Source organism: Protopterus annectens, chromosome 4.part1 (assembly GCF_019279795.1).
Source record: "Protopterus annectens isolate FY-2018-M chromosome 4.part1, PAN1.0, whole genome shotgun sequence".
Lineage (NCBI taxonomy): Eukaryota > Metazoa > Chordata > Ceratodontiformes > Protopteridae > Protopterus > Protopterus annectens.
The window spans coordinates 368289360-368316603 of record NC_056734.1 but is presented as its reverse complement, the minus strand read 5'-3'; the positions used below and the strand labels follow the sequence as shown (position 1 = coordinate 368316603).

General features: G+C 42.1%; 1 protein-coding gene across 2 annotated transcripts in view; it reads left to right on the top strand.

Annotated features, from left to right (window-relative positions):
• The first annotated feature begins 11259 nt into the window (after nt 1–11259).
• LOC122800861 (protein phosphatase inhibitor 2-like) overlaps nt 11260–27244 on the top strand; it is a 676862-nt gene continuing 660877 nt past the window's right edge. The window contains exon 1 of one of the 2 annotated variants that reach the window (XM_044070183.1): nt 11260–11567. In XM_044070183.1, coding sequence (XP_043926118.1) covers nt 11449–11567 — 119 coding nt within the window. In that variant the 5' untranslated portion in view covers nt 11260–11448. The remainder of the gene's footprint in view (nt 11568–27244) is intronic. The other variant, XM_044070182.1, reaches the window with a different exon arrangement.

The following is a 27244-nucleotide window of genomic DNA, read 5'->3' as shown; positions in this document are numbered from 1 at the left end:
GGGGTAACAGTGTTTGTAGGGGCACTATTTTAAACTTTACATTTTCAGAAACAATTTGAGAAAGGGCAGGCTGAGAACAAGTCTCCAAGAGGGATCCTTCTTTGGTACCAGAAAAGGTCTTGACTAAAAACCTGGTCCTCACTGAACTGAGATAACTGGTTCTAGGACCCCCATAGAAATCATTTGATAGATGACTGGGTGAAATGGGGAAGTCTAATTTGGAGGATGAGGAGGGATCCCCTTAAAAGGAGATAGGCTTTCCCACTGTCATCTGTTAATCTCCAGAACAACTTTTAGAACCCATTTGTCTGACACAGTTTGATGCCAAAAGGGAAGATGAAGAACCCAGCTTTGAGACAGGTTTAGGTATGAGGCAGGGAGAGGGAGGGTGGAAGAATGTTGAAGTAATCATCATGAATTACTGGGCTGCCTTTTTTATTTATTTATTTTTTTTTTGGACATCTCCCTCCTTTTTCTTTGAACCTTCCTGCCACTTTTTTCTTATACTCCTGCTTGCTAGAAGCTTGTTAAGACTGTTTTCTTCTCATAAAAGGAACCAGAGTTTGAAGCAAATGCTTTAGCACACTTAGAGAAGGAGGACTGAAAAATCTGAGTAAGCCCCCCAAACCGGTTTCTCTCTTTCAAAACCTCTTTATCTAAAGGAGGATTTCAAATTTCAGAATTCAAAGAAGACTTATCTTCTGAAGAGGGAAATCTGGCAGTAAATATCCTCATAATGTCAAAAGAGGACAGCACATACTTTAATATGTGAGCCTGATAAATTAAAACCATAAAAGCTAAAGCTATAGAAGAAAAAAAAATTCTTCCCAAATTTGTCAATAGTTTTCTCATACTTGTCAGCAGGAGAGGGATTAACATTAACACTTTTTTGTTGCAGCAGGACTAGACACAGGAATAACTTCAGAGTCAGATCTGGGGTGAGAAAATACATACTTGCAAGACTGAGGAACTTTATAAAATCTGCCTGCTTTTTTAGTTGCTGCAATTGATTGTCAGTCATATTGCAGGACATATCAAAAACATTCTCCAAAGCTGACAGAAGAGGATGAATAGCAGTAGGATGTAGAAACTCCACATGTAGTAAGTCGTAATATTTCCTTAAGGATGAAGGAGTATCAGTCTATTCCCATTGAAACATCTTATTCATTCTAAAATAATTTCAGAAAAAGGAAATTCCTCCAAAGAGAATTATTCATTCACCTTCTTCAGAATCAGGATCATGACTTTGAGCAGAAAAAAAGAGAAGATGCTCTATTCTTGGCCCTATCCTGCTCATCAGACAGAGAATACTCAGAAATGAAGAAACTAACCTATTTTTTACAATAAGTATTAAGATTTCAAAGCCTGCAATAATAAACCTTCACTCAATATAATAAGCTATCCCTTATTATTGTTATTATGCTGTGTTGGCAAGGGCTCTTTGCAAGCTCTTCTTTTCTTGAGTTTGCAGGAAGGCAGAACTGTAGGACTGGTGAGCTGTTCCATGGTTCTGATGAAAAAGAAGCCTGATTCCCAGTTAACACAGCTGGAACAAGTCCACAACAGGTAAGTTGTCAAAAGCAGTGTTTATAAGCAAAGTGCACAATATCAGTCCCAAAACATACTTGCTCTAATAAAATGGCTTACGTCCAACAAAATAAGCACAAGTTTTCTCACAAAACATACTTACAATAAGTAAAAGTAAAGAATAATAGGTAAAACATTCTGTCAAGACACTCATTAAAAATAATATTTTTACTCAGAAATCACAATATTTCTCAGTGAAATCAAACCATAATATGAAAAAAAATACTGTTGATGGTTTTCTCCAATGGGAACATATCTGTTCAGCAATGGAAAGACTGTGAACTGACTGCTAATCCTCTGCAGCCCACAAGAGGATAGCTCTCTGAGGGTGGCAAGAAAGTACTGAAGATTGTGCAACTAGCAGCCTGGGCGCATGTGTCGAAGAAGCCCAAGGCTTTGTATGACTGAATGGCTATTATATCCTAGGGAGAATATAACCAATATAGCTAAGGCTACTGCAGATGTGATTTATGAAAGAACATTTTGTGAGACTGAAAATGGGGAATGTTCCTCATTATGAGGTACATTTGAGAGGTATGGAGTACAAGTGATAGTTATTACTTACACCCAGTAATTTCAGACTGCTCCTAAATCTTGGAGCAAAATTTGTAGGTAGCAATTTTATATTTTATTTTATTTTGTTTTACATTTGTTTACCAGGGTAGTACACTGATCACAAATGACCTTTTGCAGGTACAGTGTGGGAGAAATAATTCACAAAGATAAAAAAGTGGAAAAGAAAGGCAGTAAGCTGTACATATCAAAAACAGAACAGAAAGTAACAATATATAACAAGAAACTGTACAGTAACGTAAATAGATGCAGCAACAATTATGATATACTTAACTATATTTTAGGATTACATAATGGTGTCATTGAAAATGCTGTGGAATAGTGAGCGTCAGGGGGGGGCAGAGGAGATGGAATTAAGAGGTGTTAGTAGTTGACAGGGAGGTAAGACTAGACAGTGAGAGGCTTTTAGGGGACATGTCCTGCTGTGTGGCCATTGATTTTGGGTCGAGAATTTTGTTTTTTAAATTCATCCCTAAAAGTGGGGAAAGAGGAATGTAATTCCTTGGGGGTCCATAGTTTAGGACTATTGATTGAGAAGGAGTAGTTGGTGCAGTGTAGGTGTAGCCTGATATAATTGATTATATGAACTAATGCATGCTATGGCATTCATTGACAGCCTTTCTAACCCGCAAGCTGGAACTTGCGCGAACATCATGGGTTGAGGGGATATTACACTACCCAATAACCCAGTATATGCATTAAAATAAACATAGATATTGCAGTAATCACTACAAAAGGCGATTATATTACTTCTTTATATAATGTAAACATATCTCTCAACTGTTCACATTTTCGCAGAATTTTCATATTTTCGATCTGTTCTTCATACAGTTTGTGTATTTCCTGCAACTTACAGAGGACTGAGGTCACTAAATAATGACGGACTTTGAGTTTCAGACTTCATATCCTTCGGAAAATACCACCTGCTTTTCTAGCAACGTTCTTTGTTCATAAGAGCAATATTTAAAATCTATCCCTATTTTGTGCCTTTGAACCCCCCACCCCACCATTATTTTAGGCTGCGCTGTGTCCGGATTTCTTGTTCTAAGAGGTTGAGAGGTATGATGTAAACCTCTGCTATAATATGACCACAATATAATTCCTCGACCTTTAAGCCCTTAAATCGTGAATGAAATCGGAAGCGCGGGTACTGCTCCAAGTAATTGTAGCATGCATGGTTTCGTGAGTTGTGTTTGCAGGAGCGCTTATGTCACGGGCATACCTCTCAGTCTCTTACCCCAAGAAATCTGGAGAAAATCCATCATAATGGGGGGACAACACCCCAAAAATAGGGACAAATTTTAAATATTGCTCTTATAAACTTAGAAAGTAGCTAGAATAACATAGTTTGCATTAAAATACATTTTCTAAAGGATATGACGTCTGAAATTCAAATGTGTGTCATTATTTATTAGTGATTAGCAGTATGGTTTCATGACAGGAAAGAGCACTACAGATGCAATATTTGCTCTGAGAGTGTTGTTGGAGAAATACAGAGAAGGTCAGAAGGAGATGCATTGTGTCTTTATGGACTTAGAGAAAGCATATGACAGGGTGCCTAGAGAGGAGTTGTGGTATTGTATGAGGAAGTCGGGAGTGGCAGAGAAGTATGTAAGAGTGGTACAGGATATGTACAAGGGTAGTGTGACATTGGTGAGGACTGCAGTGGGAGTGACAGATACGTTTAAGGTGGAGGTGGGATTATATCAAGGATCAGCTCTGAGCCCTTTCTTATTTGCAGTGGTGATGGACAGGTTGACAGATGAGATTAGACAGGAGGCCCCGTGGACTATGATGTTTGCAGATGACATTGTGATATGTAGTGAGAGTAGGGACCAGGTTAAGGAGACCCTGGAGAGGTGGAGATATGCTTTAGAGAGGAGAGGAATGAAGGTCAGCAGGGCTAAAACAGAATATATGTGTGTAAATGAGAGGGAGGGTAGAGGAATGGCGAGGATGCAGGGAGTAGAGTTGGTAAAGGTGGATGAGTTTGAGTACTTACGATCAACAGTTCAGAGTAATGGTGAGTGTGCAAGAGAGGTGAAGAAGAGAGTACAGGCAGAGTGGAATGGGTGGAGAAGAGTGTCAGGAGTGATTTGTGACAGACGGGTACCAATAAGAGTGAAAGGGAAGGTCTGCAAGAGGGTAGTGAGACCAGCTATGTTATATGGGTTGGAGACGGTAGCATTGTCGAAAAGGCAGGAGTCAGAGCTGGATGTGGCAGAGTTAAAGATGTTAAGATTTGTACTGGGTGTGACTAGGATGGACAGGATTAGGAATCAGTATATTAGAGGGTCAGCTCAGGTTGGACAGTTTGGAGACAAAGCAAGAGAGGCGAGATTATGTTGGTTTTATACTGGGAAAAGGATGCTAAGGATGGAGCTGCCAAGTAAGAGGAAAAGCGGAAGGCCTAAGATGAGGTTTATGGATGTGGTGAGAGAGACATGCAGGCAATTGGTGTGAAAGAGCATGATGCAGAGAACAGGAAGAAATGGAAACAGATGATCCACTGTGGCGACCCCTAATGGGAACAGCTGAAAGAAGCTTTAGCTTTAGCGCTTTTGCGCTTGAAATTTAAAATTTGTCCTGTTTGTTGCATTTACCTGTTGAGGCTATACACGCAAGTGCGCTAGCCTGTGTTACATATTTATTGCATTTTCCTGCTGTTTGTTGCAAAAAAAGAAAGAAAAACAAAAAAAAATTATCCTTGTTTCCTGCCTTTCCTGACCTAGAGTAGTCCAAATACAGGCGTTGCTGTATTCTGGACTTTTGGAAAGTTACTGTGTTGCCCATTTCCTTTCTTGGATAAAGGGGGGCTTCTTTGTTCACCAGTGTCAGTGGGGAGCTTAGAGCAGCCCATCTATCCCTGGAGGAGTGTTCCCATGCACAAGAATCTGGTAGTCTATTGGCCGTTTTGGGCCAGTTTCTAGCTCTTTCAAGTCCCCCTGTATAAAACCTGCTTTGGCGCGTTTTTTTGCGCTTGTTACTACTCAGCCAAGCTCCTCGTGGTCCTGCAGAGTGGTGCTAGCAGCAGAGAGGCCAAAAGAGCGACTGCTAACTTGATAAAAGTGTTTTTTTTCCTGCTACTACCTGGGAGACTGTCCGATCTAGCAAAACTGCAAGTATTTCTGCATTCTTGAACTGTTTTAAACTGTTTAAAGTTGTCTTTGCACCTGCACTTTTAAAGTTTGTCCTGTTTCTTGCATTTACCTGCTGAGGCTACACACTCAAGTGCGCTAGCCTGTGTTACATATTTATTGCATTTTCCTACTGTTTGTTGCAAAAAAGATAAAAAAAATAAAATTATCCTTGTTCCCATCTTTCCTGACCTAGAGTAGTCCAAATACAGGCTTTGCTGTATTCTGGACTTTTGGAAAGTTCCTGTGTTGCCCATTTCCTTTCTTGGATAAAGGGAGGCTTCTTTTTTCACCAGTGACAGTGGGGAGCTTAGAGCAGCCTATCTATCCCTAGAGGAGTGTTCCCAGCACAAGAATCTGGTAGTCTATTGGCTGTTTTGGGCCAATTTCTAGCTCTTTCAAGTCCCCCCTGTATAAAACCCACTTTAGCGTGGCTTTGCGCGATTTTGCGCATAGTGCAGCATCGGGCAATGCTGCTTAATTGGGTTTAAACCATTCTCGACTCCACAAAGTCTGCTCTTCACTTTTTCCATTAGAACCGATCTAGTTCTCATAATAAACACCCTATTCATACTCTAAAGCCTGGCACTTGCTCACTAAAGCAATTATATAAGTCAGCACTAAAAAATTAAAAGCACTACACCCTTGAGTACCTTGTTCCCCATTGGCCCTTTTTTCAATTATAAAGGAATTCCCAATACTATTCTAGCATGTCCAAAGGTCAGTTGTCAATCTCCTCTCTGGTCCAGCTGGTGAATCTGGGAATCTTGAAGCAATGTTACAACTGCCTCATGTACACAGACAACCCTCTCCTCCTCCCAACAAATTCCAACACATGTGAGAGATGCAACCATATAGCCAAACTGGAGGCTAAGCTCTCTCAACTCAGTACTGGCGTAACCAGTCAGGAGGAGAAGGAAACCACACTCACTTCAATTCCAGTCTCACATAGACCTACCACGACAGCAAACCAAACACATAAACACACAAAAACATACTCAGAGGCTCTAAATAAAAATCTGCCTAAGCAACAGAGACCTCCAAAGCAGACACCCAAGCAACCGCTACCCCAAAACAAAACACGTGCAACACATAGCTCACAAAGCCAGTGTGCCGAACAGTCACAGCTCTTAAGGCTAAACAACACACCTGATACACTTGTAATAGGTGACTCTATCATCAGGCACACTGACGTCCCACTCACCAGGCTGAACAAAGAGAAGGTCACGGTGAGCTGCCTGTCGGGCACTAGGATCCGCCACATAACACAAGCACTCAGGTCACTCCAAGGCAAGTACAAATATGACTCAGTCATTGTCCATGCTGGTGTGAATGACCTGAGACGTACCTACCTGGACTACATGAAAAGAGACATAGAGGAGTTCTCTGAGCATGTAGCCCAGGCTGGTATGACCCTGACCTTGAGTAGCATCTTACCCTCACCAAGAATGATGCCACAATATGAAGACAAGATGATCAATTTCAACAACTGGCTTAAGTATTGGTGTCATTCAAAGAGGATCCAATGCCTGTCAGCCTGGGATGACATGCTCGACAAGCCACGATGCTTCCCTAGGGACGGCTTGCACCTGTCACCCCTGGGCTTTCGGATATTGGCAAAGGCTCTTGCCACCCCCATAGTGCCTTTTTTAGACAAGGCTCAAAAGACAAACCCACCTCCATAGGTATCACAAGGGTTAAGAAACTAAGAGTAATGCTACTCAATGCCAGAAGTCTAAACCTCAAGATGCACACACTCAAAACTCTCATTAGCATGGAGAACATTGATATCTGTGCAGTAACAGAAACCTGGTTCAAGGCTCCCGAGAGCACCCCAGCACTACCAGGTTATACTTCATACCATGTTTTTCGGCCCCAAAACTTGGACCGAACCACAAAAGGAGGGGGAGTATCAATATTCGTCAAAGATACCCACACCTCCAGGTTGGTGGCACAGCACGAAGCATCAGAGACTATCCATGTGCAACTAACAGTGGGTAAAACTGCCTTCCAGTTTATAGCCTGCTACAGACCACCCTCCCAAACCCAGGAACCCCACTCGGCCTTCCTGAGAACACTGGAAAATATGATGGTCTCTCCAAACAACATTATATTGGGCGACTTCAACTACCCAAACATAGACTGGGAGCATTACTCTAGCTCCAACACCCTAGCCCAAAGGTTCCTAGAATTTATAAACTGAAATTCTATGGGCAACTTGTTACCACTCCCACAAGAGGAAAAATATACTGGACCTGATCATCACCAACATGGGGACTCTATGCTCCAGATCAGAAGTGTATCCCTCACTGGTAAGATCAGACCATAAACTAATCTCACTAGATATTCACATCCTGACCCCAGCCCCTGCCCAGAAAACCACAGTGAAAAACGTCTCTAAAGCAAATTTCACACTCCTCAAAACCGAGGTGGAATCCTTCAAAGACCCCGGGCCTGTGGAAAATACGGCCCAGACCACAGAATCCTTCATAAACGCATTCTATGAACACCTTCAGGAATGCATGGATCATGCAATCCCAAACAAAACCAAGACCCAATCCTCCAAAGGCAGGCGCCCTGTCTGGTGGACCCCAGCCATAAACAAACTATACAATAGAAGGAGGAAGCTACTAAATGATAGAGCAAAATCCCAAAAAGGGAAGGCATCTCTGATCAGTATTACCAAAAAACTACGGGCACTCATAAAATCGTCTAAGGCCAGCTTCGAGAGAAAAATTGCACAGGACACTAAGGATAATCACAAGGCTTTCTTTAGTTATGTTAGGAACCTGGGTGGGAATTCCCAGATATGCTCAGAATTAGTCCAAAATGTCAAAAAATACACCAAACCCACAGACATTGCCAACATCCTAGCTGACAGGTTCAGCGCAAACTTCTCCCCCCCTTCCCCACCAAAAGGGCAAATATCTATCCCAGCAGAGTGCTGCCCCCCTGACATCTCAGATGCTCAGGTTAGAGCCGCCCTCTCCAAAGCAAAAAACACAGCATCAATGGGACCAGAAGGTGTTCCGGGCTGCGTCCTACATGAACTCCAAGAAGAACTAAACCCAAACATAAAACTTCTGTTCAATCTCAGCCTTACTACAGGATATGTACCCAAAGAGTGGCATACAGCAACAGTGGTCCCTCTCCACAAAGGTGGTGCCTCAACGGATCCTGGAAACTATCGCCCCATAAGCCTGACTAGCTTGGTCTGCAAAGCTATGGAAAGGATCATCATGGACCTCATAAATAAAGATATTGGGGACCTACAGACACTGGATCCTACCCAGTTCGGCTTTGTTAAGGACAGATCCTGCCTCTTAAACCTGGTCGATTTCTTTGAAACAGTCACCAAGGCCATTGACGAGGGGAAGGTGGTCCACACAGCCTACCTGGACCTCGCAAAAGCCTTCGATACAATACCCCACTCGGGCATTATAGATAAGCTCACCAGCTTAAATATAAACCCCTATGTCACTAGATGGGTTGCAAACTGGCTCAAGGACAGAACCCACATGGTTAGAATTGCTGGAGCCATGTCAGACTCCAACCAGTTACAAGTGGCGTCTCACAAGGCTCAGTCCTGGGACCTCTCTTGTTCGGTATATATTTCTTGGAGGTACAGGCCAACACGGAAGGACTGTGGCTGAGCAAGTTCGCAGATGACTGCAAACTGGGCGCCATAATCGACTCTCCAGCCGACACATGCATCCTACAAAAGGGCCTCATAGCAACAGACAACTGGTGCCAGAGTCATGGCCTCAAGCTGAATGCCAAAAAGTGTATAGTCATCCCCTTCGGCAAAAACAAAGTGCCCACAAATTACCACATAGATGGTAATCCATTAAGTATGGAAGAAGTAATTAGGGATCTGGGGACCCAAGTTGATAGCAATCTCTCATTCGGCAACCACGTGGCCAGAGTGGTTAGAAAAACATTTTATATAGCCCACCTAATCATGAAGGGTTCACATCTAGATCAGTGGAGGTCATCGTGCCTCTTTACTCATCCCTCATCAGGCCCATAATTGAGTACAATGCCCCTTTTGGGATGTACCTTACCAGACACATGCAGCAACTGGAAAGACCCCAAAAGTACCTCACCAAGAGGATCGAAGGGCTCAAACAGATGCCATATGCTGCCCGGATAAAGAAACTCCAGCTCTATTCAGTGGCATACCGCCTGCTCAGAGGCGATCTGTGGTTGACGTATAAAGCCATGTCCAACCCGGAATTAATGGACATACTGCACCTCAGAAAATCCAAATTCCATCGAGCTACACGCTCGAGAGACTTGAACCTCAGCACTGAAATAAATAGGACATGCTGGAGGGACAGATTCATAACCCAGAGGCTCTCTTCACTCTGGAATAAAATCCCAGTCCAGGTTAGGCAGAGTCCCTCACTGACTGTCTTCAAGAGGAATCTTGACGAGTGGATGGGAGATCGTAGATTTACTCCGGGTATCACTTCTGTGTCACTGTTGGACAGAGGCACAGTATACTAACCTCGAAAAAGGGCATAGCAAAATTCATTTAAAATGGGCGGCGAAAGCCAAACACACTCTGGCTAGGCTTGTAAATGCCCTAGGGCAGATAGCCTAGTACGAACCTATGATTATGATGATTTAGTGATATAATTCCTCAGATCATCCCAGTGATTTTCCAGAAAAATCACAAAATTAATGAGGATTGGACCGAAATTTTAAGACAAAAATCTGGACAATCTGTTAAAATCTGGAGTGTTGAGAGGTATGGATTGACTGGTTGTAGCTTAGCCTGTTAAATTGTACTTCTGACAGACGGTATTTAGCAAATGTCTGTAGGTCACCTGGGTAGTAATGTACACTTTAATTGTGCGAAGTAACGTTTGAACTGCACGATTACGAAATAAGAACTTTCGACTACGCCCTGACAGCAAGCGGAGATTACAAAAATATTTACAGAGTTACGTAAATAAGAATGTGGGAAGTTGGGAACGCAAGGGAAGTGACTGATGTGTCGTTTAAGTGGTTTTCGCAATGAGATGAAAAGGATATAGACACCTAACGCTATCCCCACAACATACCAGATGCCCTTTGCTATTTTTCACGCATTACAACCGGTAATTGTCTGAACAGAAACATAGACAAGCATCTGAATGGATTTTATCCATTGAACGGAAATATTAACAATATGATAATAACATTTTGTAGAGTGACATTGTTGCTTATTTTTAGCTTTATAAGTTTACGAAAGTAACTTTGTCATAGTACACAGTTAAGACCTCTGAGGTATCCAGTTGCACAAGTTTCACCTTCAACACTGAAGAACTAGGGAGTCAGATGATCTGACTCAGATCCAAAACACTGTGAGAGAAAAAAATGCTCTTGTATTGTTACGCATGCTACTGTTTAGGGTTGCCACCTTTTCAAATGTCCAAAGTGGGACATTTTTTGTAGAAATGTCAGATTTTGCGGGATAAAATATACCCATAACCAGTGCAAATGACAGAATGTCACTCTTTTGTAAAATAAAAGCTTATTCTTGTAAAATTTGAGGTGTTTATGCCATTTCATAAAACATTGTGTTGCAGATTAAAAAAAATAACTGTTTCATGCAGCTATTAAAGAAAACTTATGAAATATTTTTTGTTCTAAAATCTCATGACGTTTGCCATTTTTTCAATATCTTCGCAGGACACAACTACTCAAAGAGGTTCCGTCCCTCACAAAGTGGGACAGGTGGTAACCCTAGATTGTATTAACTTGAATTCTGCGACTGTTGCTATTTAGCAAATATAGTCTCCCGTAGCATTGGCTACAAACGCGTCTACAAGTCAGGTTTTTTGGAATACGTTCCCAGCGAGCTAGAACACTGGCTCATCGCGTTTTATCACACTATGACGTAACGTACAGTACTCTCTGCAACAACGAAGCGCAATCGATTGAACGCGCGGAACTGAGAGTTCTCACGGTTTCAAGCGCGTGCTTTGAAAACTCTCGCGAGTCTGTCGGTTGTGTAGTCCCGTCTCCAGAAGCTGCTTCACTTATTCGGCAACTAGTGCAGTCTGTAGCTGGTAAGAGTTCAAGTTAGGTTAAGTGGTGTTGCGAAGATTGGACAGGAGCGTCTTTACGAATCGGGTTTGCACGTAAGTGTTGCTTTAGGGAGATGGCATCCCCAGCTCCGATTAAAGGAATTTTAAAGAACAAGCGGCGAGCAGGGCCGGAGGAGGCTGTGGCAGAGAGCTCCAAGCAGAAGCCGTTGGTTCAAGAGGTTGACGATCAGTTGTAAGTGTATTTATTTAATGTTTAATTTATTTATATCTGTGGGATCAGAGTTGACGTGTGTTGTTGTCTTCAGTTGTGGTGTGAGGGACGACAGGACGGGACAGACGGACATTACTGTTTTTGTGGTCATGTTTTCTTATGCAATGTATTAACCGAAAATAGTTAAGGTTTAAATAGTGTTATAATTTCTTATTGTGTGGGATTACAGTGTTGTATCATTTTGGAGGATAATGACCGGTATTTTTAAGGCTTATTGCTGTGTTTTCATTTGAATAGCAGTGTCTCTGCCCTGATGTTATAGTAGGCTGCATTATTTCTATTTTTCATGTGTTTTAGTTGCTCATAATATGCATAGGTATAATTCAAGCACGTTTAGCAAATTGAGAGACACCTGCAGTCCACTTATTTCCATTAACTTGTGTACAGACCCATCCTAGAGTATAATGCCCACTTTGGTATGTACCAGACCAAACATATGCAGTAACTGGAATGTCCACAAAGGTTCCTTACAAAAGGAATACAGGGAGTAAACACAATGCCCAATGCTGATCGCACCAAAGCCCTGTCTCTTTAGTGGGTGTCATACAGACTTCTGAGGGGCGATCTTTGCCTGTCATACAAGGCACCACTGGACCCTATTTTGATGAACGTTTTGTACATACAGGAAACGGGCAGTAACGTAACTACCAGATTAAAAGCTCTCAATTTTGCTTGTGACCTAAATAGGATATGTTGGGATAGACCGACGTGTTTCTCAACAAAATTCCCATTCTCTGGAACAGGTTCCCCATCAGTGTGAATCAGAGTTCCGCCCTATCTATATTTAAAAACAACTTGGTCCAATGGAGAGGTAATCAGAAATTCACTCTTGGTCTGCCGCTGATGTGTCTGATGGATAGAGGCCATCAGTAAATCATTCTGTATATAAATCAAATTTGTGGGTCACATTTGGGTTCCAAAGTTAAACGTATAAGGGCTCTAGTGGTCATTAGTCTAGTATGAACCTATGTAGTGTTGGCATTGCAGTGGTCACACATTTTTTACATTGCTCATAAGGGAGTTTTGTAATAGTGATGCTGAAGTCTGAACTGACGTAATGTTTTACTACTTTGATTTTTCTCCTTTTATTGTGGGTATGTGTGTTTTATGGTTGCTTCAGAAATTGAGTTGAATTCTTGCAATATAGTGTTAGGACAATTCCAACTTTTATTGTGGGTATGTGTGTTTTATGGTTGCTTCAGAAATTGAGTTGAATTCTTGCAATATAGTGTTAGGACAATTCCAATTCCTACCAAGCTGCATACATATTTTGGTATACAGGAAGCACATGTGATGTACTTTTTTCTTTGTGTAATTAAGACATTTATTTTTGTCTTCAGGATAAATGCCACTGTTATCTTCAGCTTGCCATATTGTCAGACCATTTTGCTTTACTCGGAGCCCTATACCCCACATTCTCTACCCTACTTAGTTCCTTCCATCCTCTCCTTTTTTTTGTTGACATCAGTAGGACTAATTGCCCATATAAAATTGTTATTAGTACCTGACAAGGTAAACTGTAAATTCTGTCTGTGATTTGTCATGCAGGCAGAGACAAATTCCTCTGCAAAGCATGCAAGAAGCTAAGCTTAAAAAAAGCCTTCCCTTTATTCCAAGACAAGGAAATAAAGTTTAATAAAGTACAAGCCAACTTCTGGAACTTGCACAATACTGGAACCGTATTGAAGGGGAGAAGTATCCTAGTGGTTGAGTGAAGAAAGTGGAGTTTTCCTTTAGATTGTCATGCTCTATGATAGGTCTGTACACAAGCTCAAGTGCCTAACGTGTTGATGTCTGCTTTTTTTTTTTTTTCCATTGTTTAAAAAAAAATCAGAGGTATACAGGCTGCCTCTGTTAAACTGTACTTGTAGGGCTAGTCTGTTCTCTAAATAATGCCAGTGAAATTCGAGGTGGTAATGCTGTTCTGCGGTGTGGGATTGTTAAAATGTTTATTTTTTATTGATTTAAAAAAAAATGTCAGGCAAGCACTTTATTCATGAGATGGGATGGTGGAGTTTGCAGTTGTGTGTCCATCCAAGGCTATGACATATTAATCCACTTCATTTATTCTAGGGTTTGATCATCTCGGCCCCACTTCCATAAACTGACACTGAGCAAGTCATTTACCCAGGCAGCACTCCTAGACTAAGTCTGAAAAAGGTCCATGTTGGTCTGTGTTCTATTTCACTTAATTACAGGTGAACACACAAGCATGTAGGTCAGTTGCTTAATGGATGCCCCCCTCCACCTGCACAATGTTGAACTCTGCATCGCTGCTGTGTGGGTTGCAGATTATGGAATACTAGTCGTTGCAGAGAAAATTTGAGTTAAGTGGTTAAGGTGGAGGAAGTTACATGAATGTTAGTTGCATTTCTGGATATACTTGATAGGCTCCTGGTCTCCCATTTTTAATTTTTTGTGAGTATTTTCATCTTTATATAAGGTACACTGTTTGTATTTCCTATATACCTTCACGTTGTGATTGAAGCTTCCTCCTTTGGTCTTTTTTGAAAAGAACTGTTCATTTTTCGCTTGTTTAAGCTTCAGGTGAAGGGTCACGACTAGATGGGATGTTTAAAAGAAGTTGCTTTACCCTGAAAATGACTGCAGCAAAATTGGAATTGTAGTGATGTGTAACCAAGCAACCCCTAGTCACCATGTTATTGATTTGAATTCTTTCATACACCGAAGTTCAAGCAATCATAAGCTGGGGCTTAGTGGTATTCGAGGATAAAGACCTGCAGTGCAGGTCACTTTGGCTTGTGTGATAGTATGGACAATTAAGTTACTGTTGAAGGAGGATGGGCGCACACTTAGGCACTCCCAGTGTGTTAGATCACCATTAGCTGTTTGGAACAAACAGAGGGGTGTTTGTCTAGGGGAGGCTGGTGCATTGTCTGAGTTGTTAAGGAGTTAGGATGCTTTGGCAACACACCCAGTGCACATTATCCCAATGAGTGTGGGCAGTGGGCGTTAAAAAAAAAAAAAATTCCCCAAGGAAGGCTAAGGTGGGTCTGACAGGGGGACCTATCGAATAAGGAGAGGAACTGGGGAGAGTAATCAAAAAGAAAAATCAGCTGCTGAAATTCTGCTTACCAAGAGGAGTTCGCTGCTTTGTGTAGTGTAAACTATGATGTCAGATCACTAAATTTTTCGTATGCGGATGGGATTATTGCAGTCACCATAAACTTGAGTCTGGTTTACTTGGTTGTTGTTACTCCTCCTGTTTATCTGTTCAGTGGCTGTCTTATATGTTCCTGATTTGCTTATTCGGCTCTTCCATAGGATGAGAGAACCAGCATCCTTGGATGGCGTGGGAGACATTTGGCCCATTTGTTGCATGTCTGGGTGGGCTTATCAGTCAACCCTTTTGTTTCCCTTGGGGGTGAGTGTCCAGCAGTATGGAGCAGGTAAGTCTGCTGTACCCAAGGACTTCCTTAACTCCCACTCTTGGGGTGGCTTAAAGGTTCCACAGTTGCTGCTGCTCAGAGGAAGGTATGCTATGCCACAATCCATGCCTTTCTGGTTAGTCTGTGCACTTCCAATGCAATACAGAGCAGCTAGGCTCCTATTGGTTGCTAAAGCTGATGCAGTGAGTGGAACCAGCCACTCTCATATGACTAGCTGTTACCATTCTCTTACCCCCATCCCTCTCATTCTGTTTTGTCAGCGTCTAAGATGCCTTTCGAACTTGGTTGGGTTGTAATCTGTGCTTTATCCCAGTCATTGGACTGGGCTAAAGTCTGGATTATAGGATGTGTACGTGTAATGGTGTGTTTTGGGGCTTTTTAGTTGAGTAGGCAGTATGTCCCAAGTTTTATAAATGGTTTGTCTAAGGTATTGGCATCTGATGCACAGGGACACTGGCCACATATAGGAATGCTGATTAGCTGTCAAACAGTGAAGTAGGGGGAGGGGGTACATTTACAGAACTAGGAGATCAAGGGTACTTCAAGGTAACATAAACATTAGTGGTAATTACATAATCTTAAAGTGACTTTTCTTACCTTGATGGTGGTTTTATTGTTGCAGTGTCTTTTACTGTGGTATTTCGTGATTTACAATAATTTGTACTTTTTAGTGGTTATTTTTCTTTGTATGGTGCTTTGCCTCCTTGTAATTCTTTGTGGAATGCCCTCTGAACTTTGTTGTGTAAAACTATCAGCTCAGTGTATGAAAGAAATTCTATGGACAGGGTTGCTTTTTATTGGAGAAAGTATTGATGTCCACGTCATTGGTTTAACTTCTGATGTTTGTAATTCTGAATCCTTACAGGGGTTACCTTTATTTAAGTTGAGCAGGAAGTTTAGATGACAACAGTGTTGATGTTGATTTGACTCAATACTGTAGTGAAATCCTGCTCTAAATAGACGTTTTGGCAAGTAATTTTGTCATGTATTATGTCTGCAAGCTGTACCCTACTCCCCAACTTTACATTGTTATGAAAGCTTTTACCACTGTCCTATTATAAAATAAGGGTCTTGACTTTTTCTTAGTGTAAACACACATTTTAATCTACTTTTCAGTGATTTTCATATCATTGTGTTGCCTGTATTATGGTTATAATATTTTTGTTTATCTTGTCAGTGTTTTTCTCAGTATTGTATGTTCAAACAATTAATTGCACTGTGTGTATAAGTGGTTCAACTTCAAAATATCTAATTCAAAACACTGAGACCTTGACATCGAAAACTCATACCATAGAATTTCATAACATTGAAAATGTGTAACATCGAGTAGTGTATCATCAGACATGTAAATGTTGTTTAATCTGTTAATCTTGTGGCATCACTAAAATATGTTTTTATTTATATAGTGTAGGGATTTATACTGTTTTTATATAGTGTTTTGACTATCTGTATGTGTTTTTAGGCCATATGTGTAAGTGATTTAGACATTGTGTACATTCTGTATGGTGATCGCGATACAGTGGGGTTAGGAAATTTAACTTTTTTTTCCCACTGTAGTGCAATCTCTGACTTGGTATATTTAATTTGCGGAGGGGGGCATGGGGTGCAGGCCCCTGCAGAAACATAGTAAAAACTGTGTGTGTTAGTTTGGTGGTATAAGTGGAGGGGATGTTCTTTACATGATGGGCTTTGTAGTTTTCGATGTTTTCAGTGTGTTGGGTTTTTGATGTTATGGTCTCAGTGTTTTGAGATTCGATGTTATGGGAATTGGATGTTTTGAAGTACAACCATATAAGTATGTTACTTTCTTTTTCTCTAGCTCTATTTTGTGGAGCTTTTCTTCCAGGCCTCTTCAGGTAAAAGGGGTTTTCTCCCAGATAGACTTTCATTGTCAACAAAAGCAGCCCACAAATAGACTTTCATTGTCAACAAAAGCAGCCCACAAATAAAGTAAAATGTTATGGATTCTGCTAAGATGTATTGAATTTCTTTTGCTGCTGATTTAGAAAAAAAATCTCTCTAATTTAGTAAACTGTTGACTGCATTACTTGCATTTTGTGATCACAGTGTTCTCGCTGTTGGTTCACAGTGGTGCACTATTGCTTATGTTAATGTTTTTGAGTGGCAGTATGTGTATGACAAAGCGGTTTTGTTTGGAATGAAGTGGAGAAGTTATTGAATGGTACGTATCTGTTTGAAAATTAGATACGAGTATGAAATTAGGAATGAGCACACTAATTATCCTCACAAGCTGTCTTATGTTAACGTGCACATGCATGCATACATACTGTTGCCCTTAAAAGGAGTGAAATGTTGTGCATTTTCAGTTTCTCTTTTTTTAAAAAAAACTTTTGTATTTACAGATGAGATCAGACAGGATTCCCAATGGACTATGATGTTTGCAGATGATATTGTGATCTGTAGTGAGAGTAGGGAACTGGTGGAGGAGACCCTGGAGAGGTGGAGATGTGCTCTAGAGAGAAGAGGAGTGAAGGTCAGCAGGACTAAGACAGAATATGTGTGTGTGTGAATGAGAGGGAGGATAGAGGGAATGGTGAGGATGCAGGGAGTAGACCTGGCGAAGGTGGAGGAGTTTAAATACTTGATCAACAGTTCACAGTAATGGTGAGCATGGAAGAGAGGTGAAGAAGAGAGTACAGGCAGGATGGAGTGGGCGGAGAAGAGTGTCGGGAGTGATTTGTCACAGATGAGTACCAGTAAGAGTGAAAGGGAAGGTCTACAAGAGGATAGTGAGACCAGCTATGTTATATGGGTTGGAGACAGTGGCATTGACAAAAAGGCAGGAGTCGGAGCTGGACGTGGCAGAGTTAAAGATGCTGAGTATGATGTGGGTGGGCAGGATTAGGAATAAGTATATTAGAGGGTCAGTCCAGGTTGGAAGGTTTGGAGACAAAGCCAGAGAGGCAAGATTATGTTGGTTTGGACATGTGCTGAGGAGGGATGCAGAGTATATTGGGAAAAAGATGCTAAGGATGAAGCTGCCAGGTAAAAGGAAAAGAGGAAGGTCTAAGATAAGGTTTATGGATGTGGTGAGAGAGGACATGCTGGTGGTTAGTGTGACAGAGCAAGATGTAGAGGACAGGAAGAAATGGAAACGGATGATCTGCTGTGGTGACCCCTAATGGGAGCAGCCAAAAGAAGATTTTTGTATTCATTTGTGAAAAAATGTAGTACAAAACATCAAAGCAGGGTATGTTGTACAGTTTAAGACGGAACAAAAGTTTACTTCTGAAAATATTTGGAGGGTGATAGAGGGGATGAGAGAGTGATTGATTGTGCTGGGACTAGACTGTGATGTGCACATGGGGTTCATGTATAAAATTGTGTTGTGGGGTGGGTGAACGTGTGTGGAAAACCCAGTCAGGGACATTCTACAATATTCTCAATAGCTGAGAAATATGCTTGGCACAACTAACATCATATCTTGGCTTGGGCACCTGCAAAACAATGCATGATTGTGCAGCTGTTTCCACAGAAACAAAACACATTGTTCAAACAATTTTCAGAAATTAACTGCAGCAAGCATGAGGCTGCCAGCAGTACAGCACAGGGGTATAACTTATTTCCGCATTGCACAAACATAATGGTAACTCCTTAACAATAGTAAAGCACCCAGTACAATACTGATTATAAATGCATTCACATTCAGTTTTGCAATCTATAGTGTTTTTATACTGTCACAGCTGAAGCTAAGGAAAAAAGCCTGCTATGTTTAAATATTTTCAGTTCTGCTCAACCACTACAAAACCAACATAACATCATGCTGGAGGGCTGAGCTTCACAATGCCAGCAGAATCTCTGTCTTGGCAGTTTTGGCTGGGAAATAGGAAATAATTCTGCAAAAGAAAACCATGGTTGCCACTGTAGCAAGTGTTACTGCTATTGCAACGCATGCAATAGAAATGCATTGTACTTAACTGTAACCAATCACTTTAAGGGTCAGAAACTAAGAAAATACCTGTAAATGTGTAAGGAAGGAAAAGTCTGAAGCAGTCATATGGAAATACTGGTTGCAAGTACATCTTGCAACCAAGAATTGTCCAGTATTTTTAATAAAACATACATTTATCATTATAACACATTTGGAGCAAAACAGGAAAGGTGGATAAAGGGATCCCAAGAGAGATCTGGTAAAGCTAGCAAGTTAAGTATCGGAATTAAGTGAGGTGTGACACACCGTTAAATGTAGTCAGTTTCTATTTGGTTAAGTAAGTGTGTAATTGGAAATACTTCATAGGATTACTTGCATGCTCAGCCATTACTGTAATTTACAGGTACAATGCAACAAATGTGATGTATTTTATGTGGGCAAGACTGTAACTACACTTAAGCGGGGAATTTCATGTCATCTTGCAGAAGTCTGCTTTGGATGTAAAAATAATGCCCTAACCAAACGCCCTGCTCTATGTAAAAAAGACACAGGTTTCAATTTTGTTTTTGTTTTACTTTGTGTGTTTAATAGAGGATTTTCGACTGGAAGTAGACTATACTTTTGAATACTTAGTAATTTTGTGTAATATTTCAAATTTTTTATATATATATATATATATATATATATATATATATATATATATATATATATATTTTTTTATTTTCACTTGGGACGAGTTTGTTTGCTACTTCTACTGTCTCTATCTGATCTTATTCATATACAGTGATTAACTTGATATATATGTAATTCTTCCACACAGATCTCTTGCACTGTTTTGTTTTTGGTCCCGCTATACTTGGTTAGTGTGTTGTTTGAGACTTTGGGGATACCACAGTGATTACTCTCTCTCTTTTTTTTTTTTTTTTTTATGACCAAGCTCACATTCTTTGCTCATGCCAGATATGTGCAGTTTCTTACATTTATAGAGGCACTCCACTCTGTTCTCAGTGACTAATAATCCATGTAAATCACCCGATTCAAACATTTCAGCAGAAGTTACTGTATTTCTTTGGGAAATGGAAGATTGAGAACTCGTACCAAATGCTATCTGTTACAACTTTAATGGTTATGTATCTTTAAGAACACAGATTATCATTAGCTCTTCCAGTTTTAGTAATGGGTATCTTTCCATATTAGCAGCTTGATTTTACACTGAGCTTGTAGTTAACATACACAATTACTGAACTCTTTCCTAAATCTTGAAACATTGGGTATGTTCCATTAACTATGCTTTACAGGGAGGTATATTTTTTTTCCTTTGTAACATTCCTACCCATATTGACTTCTCTCTTATCAAAGATAATAGCAGAGCCATCTGTTTTAAATAAGTTTGAAATGACATTTATATTCACAAAAATTGATTTTTTTACAACCTAGTATGCCTAGTTCTTAAACTATTCTGCATACTTTGACAGCATGTTCAAATGTGAGCGCATTTAGCACACATCAGTCTGGAAACTGATAATATTTGAGAGTCAAAGCAATGTTCTGTAAATGAGTTCATCCCGCATAAAGCAAGACCATTTCTTTGTACCACACTCTTATTTTTTTCTAGATCAGGTTTTAAACCTTTTGCTATAAGCATATATCCCACGTGTTTCAGATTTCTCACTTAAGAGCAAAATTTGCTCTTATTATTAGACTGTTTTCTTAGCAGCAGTATTATTCTTTCACATTGTCTGATATGTTAAATGTCTTAATTTCTTCTGTAGATGGACATCATCTCTCTGGAACACTTCTAGCGCTGATTAAATTTATGATCATCTTTATTGTCTTGTCTTGTGCAATTTTTCTCTCAAAGCTGGCCTTGGATTATTTTATGAGTGATCATATTTTTTTGCTAGTACTGATCAGAGATGCCTTCGGTCTATCATGTAGTAGCTTCCTCCTTCTTTTGTAGAGCTTATTTATGGCTGGGGTCCACCAGACAGGACGCCTGCCTTTGGGAGAATGGGTCTTTGTTTTATTTGGTTGCATGATCCATGCATTCCTGAAGGTGTCCAAAGAATGTGATTATAAAGGATTCGGCAGATTGGGCTGTAGTTTCCACTGGCCCGGGGGCCTTTAAGGATTCCACTTCAGTTTTAAGAAGTGTGAAGTCTGCTTTTAAGAAGTTCTTCACTGTGCTCTTCTGTGCTGGGGGTGGGGGCGGGATGTGGATTTCCAGTGAGAATAATTTATGGCCCGATCTTACCAATGAGGGGTATACTTCTGGTATGGAACATTGTATCCCCATGTTTGTGATGGTCAGGTCTAGTATGTTTTCCCCTCTTGTGGGAGTGGTGACCAGTTGTTCCGTAGCATTATTTATGAATTCTAGGAACCTTTGGGCTAGGGTGTTGGGGCTTGAGTAATGCTCCCAGTCTATGTTTGGGTAGTTGAAGTCCCCCAATATGATGGTGTTTGGAGAGACCTTCATATTCTCCAGTGTCTTCAGGAAGGCCGAGTGGGGTTCCTGAGTTTGAGAGGGTGGTCTGTAGCATGCTACAAACTGGAAGGATACTCCCCCTCCTTTTGTGGTTCAGTCCAAGTTTTGGGGCTGAAAAACATGATATGAGGTATGACCTGGTAGTGCTGGGGTGCTCTCGGGAGCCTTGAACCAGGTTTCTGTCACTGCACAGACATCAGTGTTCTCCATACTGAGGAGGGCTTCGAGAGCGTGCATCTTGAGGTTTAGACTTCTGGCGTTGAGCAGCATTACCCTTAGTTTCTTTCTACTTGTGTTGTCTAAGGAGGTGGGTTTGTCTTTTGGGCCTTGCCTAAAAAAGACACTATGGGGGCAGCAAGAGCCTTTGCCAATATCCGAAAGCCCAGGGGTGACAGGTTCAAGCCATCCCTTGCGAAGCAGCGTGGCTTGTCGAGCATGTCATCCCAGGCAGACACACTGGATCCCCTTTGAATGACACCAATACTTAAGCCAATTGTTGAAATTGATCATTTTGTCTTTATACTGTGGCATCATTCTTGGTGAGGGTAAGATGCTGCTCAAGGTCAGTGTCATACCGGCCTGAGCTACATAATCAGAGAGCTCCTCTATGTCTCTCTTCATGTAGTCAAGAGAGGTACGTCTCGGGTCATTCACACTAGCATGGAGAATGACCAAGTCATATTTGTACCTGCTTTGGAGTGACCTAAGTGCTTGTGTTATGTGGTGGATTCTAGCGCCCGACAGGCAGCTCACTGTGCCCCTCTCCTTGTTCAGCCTGGTCAGCGGGACGTCAGTGCATCTGACTATAGAGTCTCCTGTTACAAGGTCTTGCTAAAAGCACAAGAAGGCAAGCGTCCAGCGATTCTTGGAAATATGTTATAGTTTTATCTAACGGCAAACAAATTTCTGACTGACGTGGCACTGTTGGAGTTGCTATACCACTGCCTATCTAAGAAAATATTACCTGGTTTGTGGATTATACTCTGAGAAGCACCATCTGCTTGTTTTTTAACCGAGGATCGCTTGCTTTCCCCAGCCTGGCTTGTGGATTATACTCAAAGAAGCACCACCTTTTCTGCGCTCCTGGTAACACGCTTCCTTTCCTGGTCTTTTTCGTAGTGTGTTGCAGCTTGTTTTTGGTATCAGGTATGTTGTTAAGCCTTAAGGGCTGTGACTGTTTGGCACACTGACTTTGTGAACTGTGTGTTGCATGTGTTTTTTGTTTTGAGGTAGTAGTTGCTAAGATGTCTGCTTTGGAGGTCTCTGCTTTGGCAGATTTTTATTTAGAGCCTCTGAGTGTGTTTTTGTGTGTTTGTGTTTGGTTTGCAGTTGTGGTAGGTCTATGGGAGACTGGATTTGCGGTTACCTTCTCCTCCTGACTGGTTACGCCAGTACTGAGTCGAGAGAGCTTAGCCTCCAGTTGGCTATATGGTTGCATCTCTCACATATATTTGTACTTGTTGGGAGGAGGAGAGGGGTGTACATGATGCAGTTATAACATTGCCTCAAGATTCCCAGATTCACCAGCTGGACTGGAGAGGAAGCCAGCAACTGACCTTTCGAGATGCTAGAACAGTATAGGGAACTCGTTTTGTAACTGAATCAGAAAAGACCAAGGATGTAGTGCTTTTTTTTAGTTTATTAGTGCTTAACTTATAAAAAATGCTTATATGAGCAAGTGCAGGGTTTTAGATTGAGAATAAGAGTGTTTAGTTTGAGAGTTAGAGCAGTTCCAAGGGAAAAAGTGAAGAGTAGACTGTGGAGCCGGGAATAGTTTAAACCTGATTAAGTGGCGCTGCCCAATGCTGTGCTATGCGCAAATTCGTGCAAAAGCGGGCTTTAAAGCAGGGGGTTAGAAAGAGATAGGAAATGGCCCAAGACTGGTCCACAGTATTGTATCCCATGGGTACAAATTTTATTTCCATTCACTGCCAACCCCAAGCGGGTTTCCAGACCTTCCTTCAAACCAGTGGGCAGATGCTCAAAGCCAAGTAGCTTCCCTGCTCAATGTCAGAGCTATTTCAGCCAGTTCCAGTAGAACAGAGTGGTCAAGGATTCTACTCCAGACTCTTCCTGGTACCCAGGAAAGAGTTTTGCTGCCTAATCCTGGATCTTTCAATTCTCAACACTTTCCTGGTGGTACCAAAATTCAAAATGCTTACTCTGCAACAGCTTCTTCCTTTGCTAGCCAAGGATGCCTGGTTAGTCACCCTAGATTTAAAAAGCCTGTCTGCACATCCCCGTAAGGGAGTCATGCAGAAGTATCTGCATTTCAGGGCAGGATCTATGCATCATCAGATCTGAAGTAGTTTACTTCATTTGGTCTTCAACCTGTGGGTTACGGATCCGTATCGGATCTGAGCCGGCAACTTTTACTAGCATCTGCTCTGAGCTCCAATCTCCTCCTCCTACCCATAATACACCTGCACTGCCTTCCATCTCCAGATCTCGCTTGCCGTGAATTGCTTAAGCATCATGTCTAGCTCCAGCTAGCAGTGGGTTTAAAACCTTTTGTGAGTAAATACATTTTCTAAATTTCTCGCGATTAGTGTAGGTCCCCTTTCACCCCCCTCACTTGGTGCGTTGAGTGTCAGTGTTTTTAGGTTAGTTAGTTTGTTTTGTGGTGTAGTTAGTAGCTCCCCCCCCTCAGTGTTTTCTGTAGACATGTGTGTCTGTCTTTTTAATTAGAAAGAACTTTCTTGTCTTTATTCTAAGTCTATCTGTCTAAACTTAAGGATGACTGAAAAGCTTGTTTTCAAGCACTATAGTGTGTGGCCATACATTATCCCTAGTGGATGGCCACACTGTGTTTTGTGCTTGGGTGTGGCCCACTTGAGCATGGATTGTAGTATTTGTGTGGGCTTCAGCCCCCGTACCTTAAAGGGCAGGAAGGCCAAGTTGGCCCTCAAAGGTGGTCGTCCTCTTTCCGACTGTTTCCTCATCCCTGGCTTCAGTCACAGCAGCTGCTGTGGCTGCCTCACCCTCCTCTCTTCCTCTGGCTTCTCCTCACTCCCAGGCTGGGACTCAACCTCCTGTACCAAAGCCTGTGGTAGCGGAGCAGGAGAGAGAGAGTCTAAGATGAGGCAAGAGAGGAAGAGGTCCCTGGACCTCACTTCTCAGAGTAAGATGCCACAGACCCATGACTCCCCTCGGCTTCGATCTTAGAGGTTCTCCCCGGAGCCGACACATCCAGCCTCTTTGGCCTTGGTGCCTTGACCCGCCAGGTCGGAGTGCATGGCCTTGTCACGGTCCACTCAATCCTTGTCAGATATGGATCTGGATTAGATGATGAGGCGATTTTATACGTACACAGATCCAGATAGGGGGTCTTGTCAGCCCCCCTCCCTCTGGAGGGGAGAGCTCGCTTCCTTCCGTTCAACCCATTTCTCCTTCTCCGATCTGACCTTCTGGTTCGGAGTACTCCGATCCAAGGTTGTCTTTGGTCAGGACAATACCTGCTTCCTTGATGCTAACGGCTGCCTGGAGCATTTTGCATCTGAGCCGCTCTGGGAGCCGGAGCCTGGGTGTCGAATCCGAGGGAATGGAACCTTTCTCATTGGCTCTGATCTTGTCGGGCCAGGTTCCCTCCCTCTGAGCTCTGGTCACCTCTGGCCCGGCTCCGATTCTCGCTTTGGACCTGGAGAGACTGACCTTTTGGTTTCTCAGGAGGTTCGTTCTTCGGCATTTGTGGTAGAAAGGGTTCTCTCCAGATAGACCCCTGACCGCCCCCCTTGGACTCCTCCCAGATCCCCTCAGCTCTGTCTACTGTCCCCATCATTTTACCAGAGGGACACCCCATGCTCGAAGAGCCCGAGACGGTGCCTCCCAAGGAACAAATAGCTTGCGTGCGCCCCCTGAGCCCCAACAAAGATGTTCCTCACAAACATATGTGCAATAGGAGGTACTTGGGGACCCCCCCCCCGAGTCCCTCACTGACTTAGATGATCGAGAGGGTTTCCCAAGGTCACCTCCCAAGGATGTCTCCCTTGGAGACGTCATGGAGATCCTGCACCATTGGGGAGGTTGGTCTACCCCCAAACCTTCTTCTGATGAGTCTGTGTTCCTGGAGGCTTTCGGCACGGGCCCATGTATTTCCTGGGTGTCCCCTCCCATGTATCTGGTCACCTTGCGGGCATGGAAGAAACCAGACACCATGGAACCTATCCCAAAGCGACCTGACAAAATCCAAAGCCCCCTTATAGATGGGCCATCTTGGAATAAAGGCTTCCCCGTGGACACCTTGGTGGTAGCTGCAGCCACTAAGAAGGAACTTGCCCAGCAGAGTTCCGCGGTCCACCCTCCTGGGTTTCAGGATTACGGGCCTTGTCCATTAAAATTCCTTACATGATTTTTCACAAAGATAGGGTTTCCCTTCGAACCAATCCATCCTTTCTTCCTAAGGTAGCATCACCAGCCAATATCAATCAGACAATCAATTTGCCTGTGTTTTTTCCTAATGGAATACAAACTCCACATGCTGGATGCTCATAGTTACAATGCTGTTTACAGTGGACAAAACATTTTTGTAAATCTGATCAATTATGTTACCCCAAAAAGGGTTTATAGAAGGATGCAGTCTCTAAGATCACTATAGCTAGATGGATTTCTAAATGCATCCTGCAGGTCTATAAGGACAGAGACATGTCTCTTCCAGGTCAGATGAAAGCTCATTCCACTAGGTCCATGGCTATGTTTGCAGCTTTTTGGTCTAGTGTCTTTGGATGATATTTGTTCTGCAGCTACTTGGTCCTCATCTCATACGTTTATTTCTCATTACAAATTGGATTTGACATCCAGAAGGAGAGCTTCCTTTGGTTCTACGGTGCCCTGGAATATCCTTCCATGAGGGCCTCCCAGGAGTTTTAGTAACTGGGGACTCTCCCACAGGTTAAAGTCCAAATAAAGTAGGCTACTTTAGATAAAGAAGTTATGTACTCACCATAACGTTCCATCTGAGTAGTTGTACTTCATTTGCCTTCAACCATCCCTCCTTTCCATGAACCTTGGCACATGATCAGCATGCGAGCTGTAGTATAGGTCAAATGTAATTCTTTCAGGTCGGGTTATCAGTATAAGTTCAGCAAACTTGATCTGGGGATGGAAGGCAGTGGAGTTGTATTACGGGTAAGGGGTGGAGTTTGGAGCTCGGAGATGATGCTAGTAAAAGTTGTTCACAAAATGCCAGGCTCCAGCCATTGCATACAGCAGGCAGAGAAATATCCAAATTTTCCCTTACTTGGACGACTGCCTGATTCAGGTGGACAGTCAGGAATTGCTGTTGCAGCATAAGACATTTGTGAAACACCTCATTTCCTTGTTGTACACCATGAAGGAAAATAAATCAAAACTGATACCCATTGAAAAGATTGTATTCATGGGAGCAAGTTTGGACACAACATCCCAGATGGCATTCCTCGCTTAAGAAAAACAAGTCTGACAGCCTACTTCAAACAAATGGCCACCAGAACCCAGCTATACACAAGAAAAATACTGCAGGCCCTAGGGTTCATGGCCTCGTGTATACTGCTAATTCCATATGCAAGACTGTATATGAGGGAACTTCAATAGTACTTTAAAGTCTTTGGTACCACCATTCTTAGGAGCTGGAAACGGTCATTCCTACCATACCCTGTCTAAGGACAGAGTTCCTTTGGTGGGTAGAAGCATGCTACCACAACAAGGGGCTGCCCTTTTCTCAACCCCACACTGTCCAGACCCTAACCACAGATGCATCAGACTATGTCTGGAAAGCACACATGGCCGGCAAATGCATTCAGGGCCACTGGAGCCCAAGTCATATTCACCTGCGCATCAACCAAAAAGAGATACTAGCTGTGCATCATGCCCT